This window comes from Bombina bombina, chromosome 7, assembly GCF_027579735.1.
Source record: "Bombina bombina isolate aBomBom1 chromosome 7, aBomBom1.pri, whole genome shotgun sequence".
Taxonomy (NCBI): Eukaryota; Metazoa; Chordata; class Amphibia; order Anura; family Bombinatoridae; genus Bombina; species Bombina bombina.
In genome coordinates this window covers 148435424-148458182 of record NC_069505.1, presented here as the reverse complement: position 1 = coordinate 148458182, position 22759 = coordinate 148435424, and the positions used below count along the sequence as shown (strand labels likewise).

General features: G+C 36.7%; 1 protein-coding gene across 2 annotated transcripts in view; it reads right to left on the bottom strand.

Moving 5' to 3' along the window:
- GAS2 (growth arrest specific 2) overlaps positions 1 to 22759 on the bottom strand; it is a 463160-nt gene that overhangs the window by 191491 nt on the left and 248910 nt on the right. For both annotated transcript variants that reach the window (XM_053720381.1, XM_053720382.1), the window contains one exon: positions 21868 to 21931. In XM_053720381.1, the coding sequence (XP_053576356.1) occupies positions 21868 to 21931 (64 nt within the window). The remainder of the gene's footprint in view (positions 1 to 21867; positions 21932 to 22759) is intronic.

The window sequence follows — 22759 nt, the reverse complement described above, 5'->3', positions numbered from 1 at the left end:
TCTTCTGCCAGAAGAGTTTCTGAATTATCTGCTCTTTCTTGTGAGTCTCCTTTTCTGTTTTTTCATCAGGATAAGGCGGTGTTGCGAACTTCTTTTGAATTTTTACCTAAAGTTGTGAATTCCAACAACATTAGTAGAGAAATTGTGGTTCCTTCATTATGTCCTAATCCTAAGAATTCTAAGGAGAAATCATTGCATTCTTTGGATGTTGTTAGAGCTTTGAAATATTATGTTGAAGCTACTAAGTCTTTCCGAAAGACTTCTTCTCTATTTGTTATCTTTTCCGGTTCTAGAAAAGGCCAGAAAGCTTCTGCCTTTTCTTTGGCATCTTGGTTGAAATCTTTAATTCATCTTGCCTATGTTGAGTCGGGTAAAACTCCGCCTCAGAGGATTACAGCTCATTCTACCAGGTCAGTTTCTACTTCCTGGGCGTTTAGGAATGAAGCTTCGGTTGATCAGATTTGCAAAGCAGCAACTTGGTCCTCTTTGCATACTTTTACTAAATTCTACCATTTTGATGTATTTTCTTCTTCTGAAGCAGTTTTTGGTAGAAAAGTACTTCAGGCAGCGGTTTCAGTCTGAATCTTCTGCTTATGTTTTTCATTAAACTTTATTTTGGGTGTGGATTATTTTCAGCAGGAATTGGCTGTCTTTATTTTATCCCTCCCTCTCTCGTGACTCTTGTGTGGAAAGATCCACATCTTGGGTAATCATTATCCCATACGTCACTAGCTCATGGACTCTTGCTAATTACATGAAAGAAAACATAATTTATGTAAGAACTTACCTGATAAATTCATTTCTTTCATATTAGCAAGAGTCCATGAGGCACGCCCTTTTTTTGTGGTGGTTATGATTTTTGTATAAAGCACAATTATTTCAATTCCTTATTTTATATGCTTTCGCACTTTTTTATCACCGCACTTCTTGGCTATTCGTTAAACTGAATTGTGGGTGTGGTGAGGGGTGTATTTATAGGCATTTTGAGGTTTGGGAAACTTTGCCCCTCCTGGTAGGAATGTATATCCCATACGTCACTAGCTCATGGACTCTTGCTAATATGAAAGAAATGAATTTATCAGGTAAGTTCTTACATAAATTATGTTTTTTCTAAGTCATCCCAAGAAATTTCAAGGTCGTCCTGGACCACTGGACAACTGGGTTTTTCAACCCATGTATGTATATATATATATATATATATATATATATATATGTATATATATATGTATGTGTGTGTGTGTAATATATATATGTGTGTGTGTGTGTGTGTATATATATATATATATATATATATATATATATGTGTGTAATATATATATATATATATATATATATATATATATATATATATAAATAAATAAATACCAGCTAGTATAGGTTATATATTTGATTGTGAACTGGAGCCCACCTATTAACAATGTCAGATGAGACTGCAGGTGCAAGGAGGTTTAATAATTAGTATATAAATTCTAAGAAAAAACAGTAAACCTTAGCCAGCACTACACATATATCAATAATATCTCAGTACGGAAGAAACTGTGAGGTTCTAAAAGCTGAACATATTCTTACAGTAGTCAGAAGGTAAAGCAACACAATTTATTACTCTATAAGTGCAAAATATTAGTGCAACAATAGAAACAAAAAATAGATACAAATCGTCTATCCTAATATCATAGTAAGTAATTCATTCATTACCCCACAAACATACTAATAGAGCTCTTAAAGTTAACATACAGTGCGTCCACTGTTAAAGAGAAAAAACAAAGTGGAAGTCCTCAATATAAATTGGTACCATCCAGGTTAGGAAAATTGTCTCTCTATTAGAATGCAGCCTGACTGGATATTAATTGAAAAGCAGTCCTACGTGGTATCGAGCGTGTTGATACTGTTACTCTGTTGGGCCACATCACTTGTCGCAGTGAGGGTGTTGTCTACACTGCTATCTGTTCATGTCCAAAATTCTATGTTGGTAAAACTTACCGAGAATTCAGAGAAAGAATGAAGGAACATAGGAGAGATATACCGAACAAAAAAATTAAGGACAGCGGTGTAGCTAGACACTTTTTAGAAACACATCAGAGTAAAGTGACAGATCTCAAATTTATGGGGTTGGAACTAATTGATATTACTGTAAGAGGGGGTGATTGGGACAATCTATTGTTAAAATCGGAATGCAAATGGTTTTATAATCTGCATTCTATGCAACCCAATGGACTCAATGAGAGATATTAGGATAGACGATTTGTATCTATTTTTTGTTTCTATTATTGCACTAATATTTTGCACTTATAGAGTAATAAATTGTGTTGCTTTACCTTCTGACTACTGTAAGAATATGTTCAGCTTTTAGAACCTCACAGTTTCTTCCGTACTGAGATATTATTGATATATGTGTAGTGCTGGCTAAGGTTTACTGTTTTTTCTTAGAATTTATATATATATATATATATATATATATATATATATATATGTGTGTGTGTGTAATATATATGTGACGTGATTCACCAAGATCTGAGGGCCTGTTATGGAACATTTTTTGGGCTGGTGGTACATGGGCTTAAGGATACCCAGAGACTGCATGGAAATGTGGAATTTTATATGCTGGACACCCCATGTACTTTCATAACTCTTTCTTATGTCCATAATTACAGGATGGGTACAGGGTGTGAGTGCCCCTTGTGGGAGCAATTGTGACTCTATATACCAAGTGGGCATAAAGGACTTAATAGCTAAAAAGAGCTGTTCTTATATTCTGTAATAAGATGTATTTTATTTACGTTTCAGATCTAATTGTGTCTCAGGAGTCTGTCTGGGTAAACTGATTGTGTTTTTGTGAGATTATGTTAACTAGACTGCCCAACATCAGATTGTCTGAGTAAACTTTCTTCCTCAGTTAATTAACTTGATATGCTAATCTGTTTTACCTATGAATAGACAATTGTTAGATGTTTCATGTATTGTTCATTTTTGTGTTCAGAAAACAGTGTTGTCTCAGTTCTGTTCCCCTACATAACTTTAGACTGCGGTCAAAGGGAGATACCAGGAGCTATTGCTCTGGATAAAGGGATGTCCAGGACAAGGGAAGTGTTCTGATTGAGGTACTCATTTGGGGTACCAGGCGGTCCGTCACAATATATATATATATTTATAAATACATAGAACATATTCTGCTATGCGCAGAACATTGGAATGTTAAATATTTACAGTAAATACATAGTTAAAACATTTATTGAAAATGAATATTGCTTAAAGTAAATGTAACTTTTCATCAATTAGTGTCCGGTTTTTAAAAACGCTATTAAAAACAGGGCACTTTCACTGATGAAAGTTTACATTGCACCGTATTTTTACAAATACTTTTTACTTCTTCAAAGCTGGATCAGCAACCCCCGCCTTCAGGTCTGTGTAAAAACTTCACCAATGATGAGACTGGCTTCCTCCAATCACGGCTTTCCCCCCCCAGAGCGTCCATCTTGTGAGGTCCTGCCGTGATTGTAAGAAGTCGGTTTCGTCATTGGTGACATATTTACAGAGGATCTGCAGGCGGGGGATGCCGTTCCTGCTTTGAAGAAGTAAAAGGTAAATATTTGTAAAATACGGTACAATGTAAACTTTCATCAATGAAAGTGCCCCCTGCTAATACATACATACATATTTCCATACCAACATAATGATTATGATAGAGGTGAATCAATGATTAATTCATAATACAGAATAAAAGTATAACTAATTACATAAAAAGTATTCTTGGAGCAAGAACCCCTTCATTTTACATGGAGTACTTAAAATATGTATAAAAATAATAATGATTAAAGATTGCTTAGCTAGTTCATATCTTGGAAACAACCAATATAATCTAAAAACAAATTTAAAAACAAGAACCCATATATATATGTAAAAAACTAAAGTAAATCTTTCTTATTATCATGACAGGGCAAAGAATATGGGTAAAAAGGACAAATAATTAGATAAATATAATTACCCGTTAATTGCAAATGCAAGAGATAGATTTTATTGTCGTACTTATTTATATAATTTATAGAAAAGCTGCAATGTCAATATCCTTATTTAAGCCAAAGGGTATCCCGGAGCCAAAGGCATGGAAACAATACTTTTTATGTGATTAGTTATACTTTTATTCTGTATTATGAATTAATCATTGATTCACCTCTATCACAATCATTATGTTGGTATGGAAATATGTATTAGCATTTGTATTGATGTATATTGAGAAATAATGTTCTTCCTTTTTATTCCATGTTAGAATATAACCGCTGTTTTTCATATATCAATCAGTTAGGCAGCGTGAAATTAATTAACAACATTTTTATATTTTTTATTTTATATACTCACACGCTCTATAAATACCTCCAGTGCGGTATGTCAAATATATGAGTCTAAGCTCCGACAACATTTCAATATGAGCGTCTTTACCAACAGGGTTGCTACGTTATAACGTCATCACCCGTATCACACTAAACGCTCATCTTGTTAGGCGTACCGCACTTCCGGGTAGTCGTGGAGCATGCGTCCTAAGGATGATCAGTATCAGCTATTATTGGTGGCTATATAAAAGGTTAGCCATAACGGTACAATTTACCTCTGAGGAAGAAGGGAGTTTATTCACTCGTTGCCCTTCGAAACGCGTAAGGTTTTGTACACACGGCACGGCACCTGTATTGCAGTTTGTGGAACTTGACTATTATTCATTGTTTTTTAAAATTGTGAGCATATATGGACTCTCTATCTGGCGACAAGTGGGGTGACTGTTATTGCATACACGCTTTTCTGATACCTCATATATTGAGGATTTTACATGTGAGTGGAATTCCACTGGCTTTGAATATTGTCTTTATGTTTTAAATAAACAGTGTTGCACTATGAGTCTTTCTCTGTTTTTTTCTCCTATATCTCTGTGACTGGGAGTTTCACCGGAAAAAAGTGTTCAAGTTTAATTCAATACAGACTACTGGCTGCTGAACATTGACCCTCTTGGCATACAACAAGGGGATATACAGCTCCGGCGGTCCGGTTCCATACTCTGGGAGGTGCTAAGCATTCCACTGATACGAATCATCCTTACCTCATATGATTGAGGGTTTTTGAAGTAAGTGCACATCTGAGTGGGGGTATCACATGAAGAGATTCCTTACCAGTCAACACTTTTAAATATTTTATATGAACATTTTATATGAACATTTACTATTTTTATATTTTTTACTACATGTATATATATATCGCTTTTCAATGCTATAATTCACTTTCGGCTAGATTTAGAGTTTTGCGGCCAAAGGGGTGCGTTAGCTACGCGTGTTTTTTTTCCCCCGCACCTTTTAAATAACGCTGGTATTTAGAGTTCTCTGAAGGGCTGCGTTAGGCTCCAAAAAGGGAGCGTTGAGGCATATTTACCGCCACTTCAACTCTAAATACCAGCGTTGCTTACGTTAGCGGCCAGCTGGAAAAACGTGCTCGTGCACGATTCCCCCATAGGAAACAATGGGGCAGTTTGAGCTGCAAAAAACCTAACACCTGCAAAAAAGCAGCGTTCAGCTCCTAACGCAGCCCCATTGTTTCCTATGGGGAAACAATTCCTAAGTCTGCACCTAACACCCTAACATGAACCCCGAGTCTAAACACCCCTAACCTTACACTTATTAACCCCTAATCTGCCGCCCCTGCTATCGCTGACCCCTGCATATTATTATTAACCCCTAATCTGCTGCTCCGTACACCGCCGCCACCTACATTATACCTATGTACCCCTAATCTGCTGCCCCTAACACCGCTGACCCCTATATTATATTTATTAACCCCTAATCTGCCCCCCCAACGTCGCCGCTACCTTGCCTACATTTTTTAACCCCTAATCTGCCGACCGGACCTCGCCGCCACTATTAATAGCTACCTAGTTAAAATAATTACAAAATTACGTGTAAAATAAATCCTAACCAAAGTTACAATTAAACCTAACACTACACTATCAATAAATAAATTAACTAAACTACCTACAATTACCTACAATTAAATCAACTAAACTAAATTACAAAAAACTTCCACTAAATTACAAAAATAAAAAAAAGATTACAAGAATTTTAAACTAATTACACCTACTCTAAGCCCCCTAAAAAAAATAACAAAGCCCCCCAAAATAAAATAATGCCCTACTCTATTCTAAAATAAAAAGTTAACAGCTCTATTACCTTACCAGCCCTTAAAAGGGCCTTTTGCGGGGCATGCCCCAAAGAAATCAGCTCTTTTGCCTGAAAAAAAAACATACAATACCCCCCAACATTACAACCCAACACCCACATACCCCTAATCTAACCCAAACCCCCCTTAAAAAACCTAACACTAAGCCCCTGAAGATCTCCCTACATTGTATTTACCCAGCCGGGTATCACCGATCCGTCCAGAAGAGGTCCTCCAGAGGGTCCAAAGTCTTCATCCTATCCGGCCAGAAGAGGTCTTCCAGAGGCTCGGAAGTCTTCATCCAGGCGGCATCTTCTATCTTCTTCCATCCTCTTCTAACCATGTCCTAAGTCCGAATGAAGGTTCCTTTAAATTACGTCATCCAAGATGGTGTCCCTCGAATTCCGATTGGCTGATAGGATTCTATCAGCCAATCGGAATTAAGGTAGGAAAAATCTGATTGGCTGATTGAATCAGCCAATCAGATTCACATTCAATCGGATTGGCTGATCCAATCAGCCAATCAGATTGAGCTTGCATTCTATTGGCTGTTCCGATCAGCCAATAGAATGCGAGCTCAATCTGATTGGCTGATTGGATCAGCCAATCGGATTGAACTTCAATCTAATTGGCTGATTCAATCAGCCAATCAGATTTTTCCTACCTTAATTCCGATTGGCTGATAGAATCCTATCAGCCAATCGGAATTCGAGGGACGCCATCTTGGATGACGTCATTTAAAGGAACCTTCATTCGGACTTAGGACGTCGTTAGAAGAGGATGGATCCGCACCGGCTGCTTCAAGATGGACCCGCTCTGCTCCGGATGGAAGAAGATAGAAGATGCCGCCTGGATGAAGACTTCCGAGCCTCAGGAGGACCTCTTCTGGCCAGATAGGATGAAGACTTCGGACCCTCTGGAGGACCTCTTCTGGATGGATCGGTGATACCCGGCTGGGTGAATACAAGGTAGGGAGATCTTCAGGGGCTTAGTGTTAGGTTTTTAAGGGGGGTTTGGGTTAGATTAGGGGTATGTGGGTGGTGGGTTGTAATGTTGGGGGGGTATTGTATGTTTTTTTTTCAGGCAAAAGAGCTGATTTCTTTGGGGCATGCCCCGCAAAAGGCCCTTTTAAGGGCTGGTAAAGTAATAGAGCTGTTAACTTTTTATTTTAGAATAGGGTAGGGCATTTTTTTATTTTGGGGGGCTTTGTTATTTTTTTAGGGGGCTTAGAGTAGGTGTAATTAGTTTAAAATTCTTGTAATCTTTTTTTATTTTTTGTAATTTAGTGTTATTTTTGTAATTTAGTTTAGTTGATTTAATTGTAGATAATTGTAGGTAGTTTAGTTAATTTATTTATTGATAGTGTAGTGTTAGGTTTAATTGTAACTTAGGTTAGGATTTATTTTACAGGTAATTTTGTAATTATTTTAACTAGGTAGCTATAAAATAGTTAATAACTATTTAATAGCTATTGTACCTAGTTATAATAAATACAAAGTTGCCTGTAAAATAAATATAAATCCTAAAATAGCTACAATATAATTATTCGTTATATTGTAGCTCTATTAGGATTTATTTTACAGGTAAGTATTTAGCTTTAAATAGGAATAATTTATTTAATAAGATTTAATTTATTTTGTTAGATAAAAATTATATTTAACTTATGGGGGTGTTAGTGTTAGGGTTAGACTTAGCTTTAGGAGTTAATACATTTATTATAGTAGCGGCGAGGTCCGGTCGGCAGATTAGGGGTTAATACTTGAAGTTAGGTGTCAAAGATGTTAGGGAGGGCAGATTAGGGGTTAATACTATTTATTATAGGGTTTTTGAGGCGGGAGTGCGGCGGTTTAGGGGTTAATACATTTATTATAGTGGCGGCGAGCGGTAGCGGTGACATTGGGGGGTCAGATTAGGGGTTAATAAATATTATGTAGGTGTCGGCGATGTTAGGGGCAGCAGATTAGGGGTACATAGGGATAATGTATGTGGCAGCAGTGTGCGGTTTACAGATTAGGGGTTAAAAAATTTATTAGAGTGGCGGCGATGTGGGGAGACCTCGGTTTAGGGGTGCATAGGTAGTTTATGGGTGTTAGTGTACTTTAGAGCACAGTAGTTAAGATCTTTATAAACCGGCGTTAGCCCATAAAGCTCTTAACTCCTGACTTTTTTCTGCGGCTGGAGTTTTGTCGTTAGAGTTCTAACGCTCACTTCAGCCAAGACTCTAAATACCGGCGTTAGGAAGATCCCATTGAAAAGATAAGATACGCAATTGGCGTAAGGGGATCTGCGGTATGGAAAAGTTGCGGCTGGAAAGTGAGCGTTAGACCCTTTCCTGACTGACTATAAATACCAGCGGGCGGTAAAAAGCAGCGTTAAGGCCCCTTAATGCTGCTTTTGATGGCTAACGCAGAACTCTAAATCTAGGCGTTTGTTTACACATGCATGGTTGTGTATATACATTAATACTGCTATTTGTATATCTATTTTTATTTATTTATATGTGAGCACCATCCAGGTTCTTTTTGTGCCATTTTTCTAAAATAAGTTTGAGGGACTTGTTTATTTGTTTTTGGACTGGCAGCTATATATACTTATTTAACCACCATATACGGAGAAATTTGTGAATTGCTTTTTTCAGGTGGTTTGTGGTGTGGTTTGTGGTGCCCTTTTTAGACAGCGCTGGTAGGTCTTTCAGTGGATTTCTTTCTCTGACTGACCGTAAACGCTACTTTTTGTTACTATCTTTAACCCTTTGCCTGCCTTTTTTCCCTAACACCAGAGATCTTTGAGCCATTATAACTTTTTGTGCAATATTTTTTTTAATAATTTTTATTAGATGGTGTTATTATAAGTGTAATTGTACTTTATAGTGTATTTTGGATGTGTTTTGTGACACTTTTTTGTTTTGCAAAACATTTAACCAGAGCTCTGAAGACGCGCTCACTCAGTGAGTGTTAACTTGAATTGCGCTCAATCGTGTTTATTTTCAACTTGTAATACGTGCAATAAGCCCCTTATCTCTAGCGCTCATATTTTAGCACTCCACTCATATTCTGGGTCTAAATGTCAACTGTATTTGAAACACATTATCAGTGAAGAAAGAAAATATGCTTGCATTGGCTGCTTATTGATGCAGTCTGTTCAATGAAACCGTGCCCAGTTTTAGAATGAAAAGTTATATAGATTCTATCCACTTCCTGTCTGTCTGGCTTTACTGAAAAACTTTAAATCATAAAATTCACCCTGGGCTTTAGACCTACACCTGCATACAGCCTGACTCATAAAATAAACCTACTACAAATTTCCTAGTTTTTGTGTCTACTAATAACCACAAATATAAGGTGCATTGCTATGGTTTATCCTCTTAAAAGGGACACAAAAATTGTTTTACTTTAATTGCCTAAAAAAAAAAAATAGTTTTGTAATATAATGTTTTTTGTTTGTTTTGTTTTGTTTAGTTTAAACAACCCAACTTTACTGTCACATGCCTTATGAGTACTCCTCCCATCTCACCGTCCATTTTTTCCTCTCTTCTGTTCAAGTGAGACACAACATTGAAGAGGCTGATAGGATGCATTTTGGGAGCATGCTTTCAGTCACAATAGAAGTGAGTTTTACAACTTTTAATTGACTGTAGCTCTCTGCATCATGAAGAGAGAGAAAAGCCTGCAGCCCAAATAGGAGTTCATTGCATAAGGTTAGTGAGGGTAAAAGAGAGTTGATATTATGAGAATTTACATTTTTTTTGCATGCAATTAAAGGGTAAACATTTAAAGTATTTAAAGAGACAGGGCACTGCAAAATTTGTCTCCCCTAAATATGTTTCTAATGACTTTTAATATCAGCCACAAAATTTAAAACATATTGCTTCTTCAGGTATATGTCTCTGCTAATTTAAATCAGAACCCAATAAAATTGGTTAAGCTTGCAGGGAGAGCAGACCTCAATAGATAACCTTTCGATGATTACACAAAATCCTTCTTATCTCTAAACAAACAATGAGACCAACACTAAGGGGTCAATTTATCAAGCTCGCCGGAAACAGAAGTTATGAAGCAACGGTCTAAAGACTGCTGCTCCATAACTTGTCTGGCTGCTCTGAGGCTGCGGACAGAAATCAACCCGATCGAATACGATTGGGTTGATTGACACCACCTGGAATCTACAGGGGGCGGCATTGCACTAGCAGTTCACAAGAATGCTGTCGGCATTTATCGATGTGCAATGAACATGATACGCTACATCGTATCATGTCCGCTCGCACTTACATAAATATACTCCTAAGGGTCTGATGATTAAAAACTTTCCGTCATGGAGAGAAATTATGCAAAACCTTTTAGGGCTTTTTTGAGCATTATATTGTAATGTAAATATGTCTCTACTCTTCAGCAGGTCAAATGAATAATTGGGAACCCAACCAAGAAGAAACATAAAAAATCACATTGTGTCCCTTTAAATTACCCCCATTTTGTAAGAGTGGGTTAATGGATTACATCTAGCAGCAAACACATTAGGCTTTATTAACAAAGAGATGAATTGCAGGTGAATTGTATGTAATTTAAAATCTTTCAATTACAATGCATTATGAAGGGCCAAACCCAGTAAGTATCTCCTGCAAGAAGAGTTGAGTTAGCCCTGCACAATGCATATTTATTTCTGCATTCAATTCATCTGCAATTCTCCTGTTTTACATGAAATGTACACAGCATTAACTATGCATTGTACAGGGCTAACTCAGATCTTCTTGCAGGAGATGCTCAATGTGTTTGGCCCTTCATAATGTATAGTTATGGAAGCCATTTCTTAAATAGCATCATGCTTTGAATATACTTCTCTTTAGCTGGTTTAGAGGATCTTGTCAATATAGATGGGACAATGAATGGCTCCAAATATCAAGATATTTTGGCACAAAATCTGATGGCCTCTATCAGAAAGCTGAAGATAAAGAGGAATTTCCCATTCCAGCATAACAGTGACCCAAAGCACACACCCAAGTCAACCAAATCATTGCTTTAGAAAAGGAAAATCAAAGTCTTGGGATGGCACAGTCAGAGCCCAGACCTCAATCCCATTGAAAACCTGATAAATGACCTAAAGAGAACACAGGAGATCCCCTCACACTTTGAAGGAAATTGAACTTTTTTGCAAAGAATAGTGGGATAAAATCTAAAGTCTAGATATTGAAAGTTATTAGGGACTTAAGCATAAAGACTTTCTGCTGTAATAAATGCAAAAGTTCTACCACAAAGCATTAGTTGGGCAATTAGGGTGTTATAGTTTTTATTTATTTAAAATGTTACTAATAATTAGCTATTTGGGTTTTTTTTTTTTTTTCCTTTGGATATTTGTTTGTTGGAAAATCACATTACAGGTGTAAAATGTCTAACATTTACATTGTTGTTATTTCTGCCTTTACATTTAAAAAAATCTGCAATTTCTTAAGGTTTGCAGACTTTTTATATCCACTGCAGAAGAAATTTTGCAATATGCTTTTTTATCAGCAAAAATGCTTCCAGCAGCATATGCACATATGTTACCTTTACATCTAATTAAATATACACTCTTATTTAATAGCCCTTAATAGCCCAGGTAAATGGCTTATAACAATAACTGAAGAAGCATACACATCAAAATAATACAACCTCAAAAAAGTGTGCAAAGAATACCAAGTAGAGGTCTTGCAAACATAATCAACAAAAGCCAAGAAGTGGCAACTGCTCTAGTAGAATAAGCAGTAATGTGAGTTTTCCCTGCAACCAAACATGCCCTAAGAATGAAGGATTTAAGCCAGGCAGCTAAAGTAACAGTCATAGCTTTCTGTTCCTTGCATGGCCCAGAAAAATTAACAACCATGAAGGCATAAATGCTGAAATTGTCTGTGGCTTTAACATGATATTTAAGAGGTCTCACAGCATTCAGATTGTGAAGAAGAGAGTTCTAAGGAGCTTGGCAAAATGAAGGAACCACAATTTCCCAATTAACAGTATCTGTAGATACTACCTTAGGAAGAAAGGAATACAAAGAATAACCTTATTCTGATGAAAAATCTAAAAATTAGGTTTGCACGACAAAGCTCAGAAACCCATCGGACAGAAAAAAATAGCCAGAAGAAAGAAATCTTTGCAGGACAAAAATTGAAAGTTTAAACCATCCAAAGGCTCGAAATGAGAAGTTTGAAGAATCCTTAAAAACAAGACATGGGGGAATATTTATTATAGTGCGAGCGGACATGATATGATGTAGCGTATCATGTTCGCTGCACATTGATAAATGCCGACAGCATACGCTGCCGACATTTATTATTGCACCAGCAGTTCTTGTGAACTGCTGGTGCAATGCCGCCCCCTGCAGATTTGTGACCAATCGGCTGCTAGCAGGGGGTGTCAAACAACCTGATCGTATGCTTCACCACTGCTTCATAGCTTCTGTTTCCGGCGAGCATGAAAGGCTCGTGCGGAAACAGGGGCATCAAGCGCCATAAGTAGCTTGATAAATCAGCCCCTTAGACTCCAAGCAAGAGAAACTGGGTGAACAACTGTTTTTATTGTGAACAGCCTGAACAAAACTCTCAAAATCTGGGATTTTAGTAACTGCTTTATGGAACAAACAGAAAGAGACAAAATTAGACCCTTCAGAGAACTGGTAACAAATCCTTATCCTAACCCTCCTAAAGAATTTAAGAAATCTAGGAATCCTATAATAATTCCAGCGGCAACCTTTGTGAGCCCACCAAGCAAAAAAAAAAGATTTCCAGATCTTATGATAAATACGTCTGGTAATAGGTTTCCTAGCCTGAATCAAGGTGTTCAATTGCCATGCTGTCAATTTCAGAATTTTTAGATTCCGATAAAAGAAAGGACTTTGAGAAAGAAGATCCCTTCTTAGAGGAAGCCTCCAAAGTAAACATGAGAACATTAAACCAGATTTCCAAACCAAAGCCTGTAAGGCAATTCTAGAGAAATCAGATTAGCTTGTTCCTGCTTGATTATGGTTATCACTCTGGATAGCAACATGAATTGAGGAAAGCTGTATATCAGACTGAATGATCAGGGAACCACTAGGACGTCTATCAGACTTGCCAGAGGGTCACAAGACCTGACACAATACTGGTGTAGTTTGTGATTCAAGCAAGAGGCAAATAGATCTATCACTGGCAGACCCAATGTCTCAAAATCATGTCAAAAACATTTCCAAGTGGGGAGGCTAGTGACTGAGAAACTCATTCTGAGGTTGGGACAACTCTGGAGAGCCCTGAAGATTGCATGTAGTCCCAGAATATTTATGGGTAATCATGCCTTCTGAGGAGAGCACACCCCCTGTACGCTCAGAGACCCCCATACTGCTCCCCAACCTAATAGAATGGCATCTGTGGAAGAAGAAAGGAGACCCCCTGAACCAAAGCAATGGTGAGTCTGCCATCACATTAGGGACTGCCTTATCCTGTGATCTAACATGGTCCTCTGAGACAGATCCTTGTGGTCCCCATTCTATTGATGCATTATCTGGCAAATTAAACTGCATCTGAAGCAGCGACTATGAGACCTACAACTTCCATGCACTTAACAACGTAAGGGAAAGGATTCAGTTAAAGAAGAGCACAGGCCTGTTGAAAATGTAGTCTGAACTGGTCAGTCAGAGACAAAAAGCATAGTCAATTTGTATAGCAAACCCCAGAAAAGATACATGGTCTAAAGAGTTATGGAGTTCTTTGGAAGATTTATTTTCCAACTGTGACTTTGTAGCAACTGAAGAATCATCTTAGTGTGAGACACAGCCAGATGAAAAGAGGGAGCCTGAATCAAAAGGTTATCCAAATAAGGAACTATAGAGATTCCTTGAGCTTGGACTACAGGAAACAGAGCTGCAAGCACACACTCTGCCAGACCAAAAGGGAGGGACACAAACTGATAATGCTTGTATAGAAAGTAAATCTCAGGAACTTGACATGATTACTGTGTAAAGGGATAAGTAAATAAGCATCTTTCAAGTCTATGGTATTAAACTTACCCTACAGCATGAAAGGAAAATAAGGCATGAATCATCTCCATCTTGAAAGTAGGAATTGTCAGGAATTTGTTTGATTTAGACATCCAAAACAGGCAGAAAAGTACCCTCTATCTTTGTTACTATTAAGAGATTTGAATAAAACCATTGGTTTAAATTTGAAATTGTAAAATAGAGCAATCATTCCCATGAATTCCAGATCTTTTACACGGGCCAAAAAATCTTGGGCCTTTAATCCCTTTTGTATCGGGAATTTCAGAGGAAAACTTGCCCAAAGTACCAGAGAATTGTTTTCATTTTTGCCATCACTTTATTTATAGAGCCTTTTTTATTTACCTATCAAAACTATACATATATTTTTTTTACTAAACAATCCAAGGTATTAATCTAGACTTATTTTGGTATATTTAATGCCAACTTTTTTCCGCCAAATGTGATCATATTAAAAAAAAATCATTAACTGTTTGGGCAATCATAACATAAATGGTTGTAAAAGCTTCTCTGGGATCCAATTTTTTTCAGAAATAGCAGACATGAATGGCTTTGCAATTGCTTTTTGGTAATTAGAAGGATGCTAATTGTAGCTGCACACAACACTTAATATTCCTGGCAGTGAATGAGGTCAGTTAGCTAGCAAGGGTAATATTATTGTAGTGTAGGTATAACCATCCCACCTGGCACCTCCCACTAAACTGATCCCTCCCAAACAGCTTTTTCCCTCTTCCCTAGGGTTGCCACCTCAACCATGTTTTCCTGGACACTTATGAGTTACACATGCTGCATGGTGTGCAGGGAGGAACATGAATAGCGTTGTCCAGGTTCAGTATTTTTCTGCTGTCCAGCAGAACAATGCATGTTTCCCTCTACACACTCTGCAGCATGTGCAACTCATATGTGTCCAGGAAAACATGGCCGAGGTGACAATTTTAATTTTAATGATCACTCCTCAACCCTCCCACCTGATCCCTCCTAAACATTTCTCTAACCCTTAACCTCTAACTAGTAGCAGCCATATTAGGTACAGGTAGCCTTCTATCCTGTCTATCGGTACCCAGTCTATAGAATTTTTTTTTAAATAATTTATTAACTTTTAAAAAAATGTATGTACTGTAGCAAATCCCCCTCAACCCCCCCAGTTTTGCTAATAGGAACCCTCTCCCCCTTTCTTCACTGTTTCTGTAGTGTAGGGACTCATCCCTCCTCCTCCCTCACCAAACATGTTTTCTGTAGCATAGGTAACCCTCCCCTTCTTCCCCTCCCTCTCCCGCATGTCACTGTCTGTATAGATGATCTGCTTTCATATGGTAAATGAAGAACAATCAGTACTACGTCATGAGAGTCCGCATAGATGTAAAAAAAATCTATTATCAATGGGTAATTTAGAGGGGCTGCTATTATGGGAAGTCCCTAAAGAGCTAAAGCCAAAACAAAAATCACCTTCAATTCCTTGCATATGAGATTAATAGCTGGAGGCATCACAGCTAACACTTCATTAATAACAGAGTGGATAAAATCCTTAAATTTCAGAGAAAATTCTTGGGAGCAACCATGATAAGGGGAAAACGTATGCACACGCTCAAAAAGAAGAAAGTGGTCAGCAATAGACTCTGCACATCAGTTACAAAGCTAAGCATGGGGACACACCTGATAATACTTACAAAGCAAACATAAAGGCTTAAAGTATCAGACGATCTCCATTTTAAAGAATAATCTGAGGGACCAGAGGCCTGAGTTGCACTGAATTGCTTCAAGTTCAAAGTACCAGTTATGAAATAGCTTAGGTATTTTAGATAAACTGAAGATAAAAGCAGTGAAAAAGAGGAAAAAGAACTATTAGGGTCATGGATAAAAAGATAATGATGAGGGTCACCAGAAAAAAAGTGTAAACCATAGCATGAATGTTTAAAGGGACATGGAACCTCACATTTTTCTTTCATGATTCAGATAGAACATACAATTTTGAATAACTTTCCATATTACTTACATTAACTAATTTGCTTCATTCTCTTGGTATCCTTGGTTAAAGAAATAGCAATGCTCATGGGTGAGCCAATAACACGAGGCATATATTCAAAGGCAACAATTAGCATCTCCTGAGCCTATCTATGTTTGATTTTCACCAAAGGATACCAAGAGAACAAAACAAACTTAATAGATGTAAATTGGAAAGTTGTTTAAAATGCATGCTCTCCCTGAATCATGAAAGAAAGAAAAACTGGATTTCAAATTTTCAAGTTCCTTTAATTATGCACAGAGAAACAAAATTGCAATGTACATTCATTGTTTATCTGGTCTGCTCACTCCAGAGAGGTTGGAATGCATTCTGTGATACGCAGAATCTTGACCTTTCTACATGATGCATATTGATTGGTTGATAAGTGCAGGAACTCATTTAAATCCTACTTAATTGACCACAGCAAAGAAGATAAGATTTAAAACACTAAAGAGGTGTGTCCCTGGTCTTCAAAAAACACACAAGTTTTTATAACAAAATTACAATTTTAAATTATAGTAAAACATGAATTATATTTGGAGAGCTTTCACAATCCAGAAATTAATTTATAATTTATATATGAAAAAAATAATTTAAATTTCCTTTTAATACAGCCTGGTGGTGCATCTAAGGTCCAGGAAGTGAGTCATTTGTATAAGTGCTGTTGCTTATGCTGTCATAATAGAGATATAGTAACTTTTTATGTGAATTCTATTATGCTGCATGGGGAAAAAAATATGGACAATTTGCTTAAAGTTGAAAATAAATATAATATAATATATGTCTTAGTGTGTTTCTGAATAACTATTTAACATTTTAAATAATGTTATAGATTTTCATTTACCTTTATTATTTCAATATATTTTTGGAACATCCAATAAAGATATTTTTAGACCTATTTCACTATATGAGATATATCAGAATTAATGCACCACAATAAATTCTAAAAGTTAAAGGCGTATGACACCCATATTTTTTCTTTCATGATTCAGATAGAGCGTTCAATTTTAAGCAACTTTCTAATTTACTCCTATTATCAATTTTTCTTCATTCTCTTGGTATCATTTGTTGAAGGAGCAGCAATTCACTACTGGTTTCTAACTAAACACATGGGTGAGCCAATGACAATCGGTGATATATGCAGTCACCAATCAGCAGCTAGAACCTAGATTTGCAGCTCCTGAGCTTATCTAGATAAACCTTTCAGCAAAGGATAACTAGAGAAGGGAGCAAATTAAACAATAGAAGTAAATTGGAAAGTTGTCTAAAATTGTATTCTCTATGTGAATCATGAAATAATTTTTTTAGGTTTCATATCCCTTTAAGACTAGCAAGTTTTCAAAATGAATGAGAAATACTGTTTTTAATTTCATATAAAAAAGCTAATCATAAAAATAACTCTCGGTACCACAAATGTAACCAATATTACTATGCAAACACAAAAATACTTCTGTTATTTCCCCAGTGGATTACAGAAAAAGATTTGCTTAAAGGTTATGTTAAGAAAAAATATGGCTTTAAAAATGAATCAGGAATATGATGCCTTAATTCACAGTCTCTGTGCCATGTTTATAGATGACCTGTTTCAAGCCACAGACTGGAATTAAAACAAACTAGAAAATTGATCCAACTGAAGAACTCATTCATCACACACCACAGCTTTAGATTTGATTAGTTGCAAACTGTTCTCGTCTACCTGAGCCTCAACTCCCTATTAGGATATATTGGGAAAATATGTAAATGTAATCAGTAACCCTCTTCATGTATTCCATTGTGTAGAAATATTTTAGCTGAAATCTAGGATTCCGGATTAAAATATATACAAGCCAAACAATGTTCTTAAAAATATTTAGTGTTATGATTTATATTTTTCATTTACGAACGTTTACTGCAATATAGATCTTACCCACTTACTGCCAGAATAACCGGGAGCGTGTTGCAACTCACAAGGGGAATCACACTTGTACATAAATATAATATTCAAACTATATTTCTTTGTCTCATGCAGTACATTGCTTTTCTTTAGGCAGCATTTGTGATTTTATTAAAAAAAAAATGTTTACTTACATACCAAATCAATGCAAAATCAAAATTGTATTGGTCGTCTTACGAGGACAGCTAATCAAATAATAGTTCTGCCTGTAGGAAAGAGTCAGCTAAGCCTGGGCTAGAGGGTATCTCTAAAAGGCTTTAGACTTCAAGATATGAGCAGATCTTACCAGATTTTTTTAGGGTTGGTGAATGTTACAAAGGGCATTCAGATGGTAAAAAATTGACCCTTGGAGATTTGTTTTATCTTAACAATGTTCCAAGAAAAAGAACCTGTCTACAAGTTTACCTTTATTGGTCATTAAAAATAGCAGATTTTGCCTGTTTAAACCACCACCTACACTGAAAATGCATATGCTTTAGTTTTCTCTATAGAAAACAATGTAAACAGGAAAAAGCAAACAGCAATCAAGTTATAGTGTGTTTTTGGGGGTGAAATAGGTAGGTACTAAAATTGTCCTTTTCAATTCAAATTCAAATTAGCCAACAGGATGAAAGCTACTCAAATCCTATTGGCTGTTCAAATCAGCCAATAGGATGAGAGCTACTGAAATTCTATTGGCTGATTTGAATAACCAATAGAATTTCAATAGCTCTCATCCTATTGGCTGATTTGAACAGCCAATAGGATTTGAGTAACTTTGATCCTATTGGCTGATTTGAATTTGAAGAATCAAATCAGCCAATAGGAATTCAAGGGACGACATTTTTAATTGCGTCCCTTGAATTCTCAATCCAGTGTGCGGCGGCAATTGTACGAAGACGATCCTCAACGCTCCATGGCTTCGCGGTCGCCGGTCTTCAGTTCCAGACTCGCCGGTCTTCAGTTCCAGGGTCGTTGGTCTTCAGCTCTACCCTCCGCTCTGTGCCAGATTTTTCCTGGAAGAAGAGGTCGCCGCTTGGAAAAAGACTTCACCGCATGGGGCAGGACCTTCTTCGCCGGACTTCAGGAATGGTGAGTATTAACCTGGGGGTTAGACTTAGGTTTTTTAATATTTTTTTTTTTATTTAGATAGGGTGGGCAGTAAAATAGCTAAATGCCCTTTTAAGGGCAATGCCCAATAAATGCTCTTTTCAGGGCAATGGGTAGTTCAGGTTTTTTAGTGTTAGGTTCTTTTATTTGGGGGGCTTTGGTGGGTGGGGGGGGTTTACTGTTAGGGGGGACTTTGTTTATTTTTTGTAAAAGAGCTGATTATCTTGGGGCAATGCCCTGCAAAAAGCCCTTTTAAGGGCTACTGGTAGTTTATTCTTAGAGTAGGGGGTGTTTTCATTTGGGGGGGGCTTTTTTATTTTCATAGGGATTAGGTATAATTTTTTTAAAATTTGGTAATTTTGTTTTTTATTTAATGTAATCTTAGATTTTTTTTATTTTCTGTAATTTTAGCTTAAAGGGACAGTGTACACCAGAACTTTAATTTTCATTAGACTGTCCCTTTAATTTATACTTAGTTTATTTTTATTTTTAAAGTAGTGCTAGTTTTTTTTATTTTAATAGTAACTTTAGTATTTTGTAATTTAGGTAATTTTGTTTCATTTAGGGGGTGTTAGGTTAGGGGGTGTTAGGCTAGGGGGCTTAGTAATTTATTTAATTGCGTTGTGGGCTTTGGCGGTTTAGGGGTTAATACTTTTGTTAGGTTTATTGCGTTGTGGGGGTTGTTGGTTAAGGGGTTAATACATTTATTATTAGTTGTGAGGGGGGGATTGCGGATATAGGTGTCGGACTTATTTTTGGGAGGCGTGTTAGACTTTTACGGGAGATTAGATATTTTTTTTTAGTTTTCTTAGGCAGTTTCTAAAGTGCCGTAAGTCACTAGCGACTCCAGAAATTTGTATTTACGCTCATTTCTGGACATCCCTAGATAAAAATAATTTTTTCAATGAAAACTGCAGCTTTATTTTGTCAAATGAGTATATTGTTTTATGTTTATTCTTCTCACTGATTTCCCTGTCCCCCAGAACAAAATAACCCCTGCTAACCAATCACAAACTAATATTCAGATATAGCACACACTCTGTTTGCACATGTGCAAACTGGGGTAGCCTGCACTCTTGGATTCCTTTAAGGTGGTTTAGCACTAATTCAACTCGGTGACTATTGCAAATAATAATTTGCCTATCATGATTGTTAATGCAAAACTGATAATCCGCCTTTTAAAACCATGTCACACCATAAAAGCTTAAAGTGAATCTAAATCATAACACCCCAATGACAATGATTATGTTAATAATTATATTTGTAATATAATGTTCTATTTTGCAGAGTATAAGCGCTACGGATGCGATTTAAAATTAATTTTACAAATCACCTTTTTTTTCTGCTCTAGCCACCCGTGCAGCCGGAGCAAATTTTTTAATTGACAGAGCTGTAGGGACGTTACGTCACACGTGACATTATAGACGACCATTTTCTGATCCGGATCGAGCATTTACTCGTCTTTTACAAATGCGCATTCCCACCACTCAGCTTCACAATATAAGCAGTGGATCGCAATGCAAACCGCATTGCGTATTACTGCTTATATGCAAATCTCTTACTGATTGATTCTAACATTGCCCTTAGACTATAACGAGCAAATAAAAATGTAATAGTGTAATCTAATATATGTATAGAACAACACAGGAATTATGCTTTATCCCCTAGAAGAGTTTCATGTCTTATGCAAACTTGATTTAATTTTAATAATTTAAAAAAAAAAAAATAGTTTTAAAAAATAAGGGGTTAAGATGATATTATTACATTTGAAATATGATTGTAAAAAAAGATGCAATTTTAACATAAAAACTATTTCAGTTGCTCTTTCGTCTATAGGAGTGACTCACCGCTCATTCAGAAACACAGAATCGCAATGCATGATGAAGCATTGAGATTCTGTGTATACGGAGGAAGCCAGACTGCAGTGCGCATGCGCACGTGAAGAGGGAGCGCACGCTGTCAGAATTGAAGAAGACGGATGTTCGCTCTGCTGTTGGCTGCAGGGGCAATGACGGTAAGTATAGAAAAAATATGTCTTTTTCGTAGGCGGACAGAAAATGCGTTTTGGGTGAGTATAAATTAAAACTTTTAAACGCTTCCACTGCGCTTTTGCTCTGCATACTTTGAATAAGTATTAAAATTGGTTATAAATTATAAGTTAAGAAAAAATAAATTACATGGTTTACTGTCCCTTTAAGGAGGGAGGGAAAAGTAAACAAAAGCTTGCATAAATTGTCTTCAAGCCTTTCTGGGAGAAAGTAAAACAAACACATTTTTTAAATGTAGTTTACAACAAAAGGCTGCAAAGTAAATAATAAATGTATATTGCAATAATGTTTCACTTGCAATAATGAAACGTTTTATGCATTGCTGAAATGTAAAGTTTAATGTTACTTTAAGGTCTTACAAAACAATGTACAGTAAATTAAATTTACTGGTTTAGTTATATTAAAATGAAACTGCAACAAATATCTCGGAAAGGGAGCTGGGCACATGAAAAGGTCTCATTATTTAGCAGAATATTGCTTGAACATATGTGTACAAGATGTTATTTTACAACTGTGTTCACTGCTTGCCGTGCCCAAGAATGTTGTCTCAAAGAGGGCTATGAAAAGTCAAATATGCAAAAAATGTAAATATGTCAATTCTTGTATCCTACCTTGATGCGATTCTCCCCAACTCCAATAAGCAGAGACAGACCTCTCTGGGCTGTTTGTGCAGAACTAAAATATAATACAGAAAATAACATTTAGTGAATAGATCTTTATTTCCATGTATTCCTCACAAGAAGCAGGGAAATAAATGAGGTTTATATATACACAATGAAGTAAAAATGAATTAGGATGAAAATAAATTTGTAAGATTAATAGGTTTGGCAATGTTTGTTAGCATTGTACAATGGTTATGAAGTAATAATGTGCATGAGGAAACACAATGTATAATGCACTGCACAAAATACAAATGTTTATGTATTATGTTATGCTATGCTAAAGAGTTAATCTCTCATTTGTAAAGAGGGATATATAGAGAGAAAGACAGACTGAGAGACAAAGAGAGAGAGAGAGAGAGAGAGAGAGAGAGAGAGAGAGAGAGAGAGAGATGTAGAGAGAGAGACGGAAAGAGACGGAGAGAGAGAGATGGAGAGAGAGAGAGAGAGAGATGTAGAGAGAGAGAGAGAGAGATGTAGAGAGAGAGAGAGAGATGTAGAGAGAGAGAGAGAGAGATGTAGAGAGAGAGAGAGAGAGAGAGAGACGGAGAGAGAGAGAGAGAGAGACGGAGAGAGAGAGAGAGAGACGGAGAGAGAGAGAGACGGAGAGAGAGAGAGAGACGGAGAGAGATAGAGAGACGGAGATAGAGAGAGAGAGATGGAGAGAGAGAGAGAGAGAGAGACTGAGAGAGACGGAGAGAGAGAGAGAGAGAGACTGAGAGAGAGACGGAGAGAGGGAGAAATACGGAGAGAGAGAGAGAGAGAGACACAGAGAGAGAGAGAGAGAGAGAGAATCAACACTAGAGATAAGTGAATGATATCGGAGATACATTAAAAATAAATG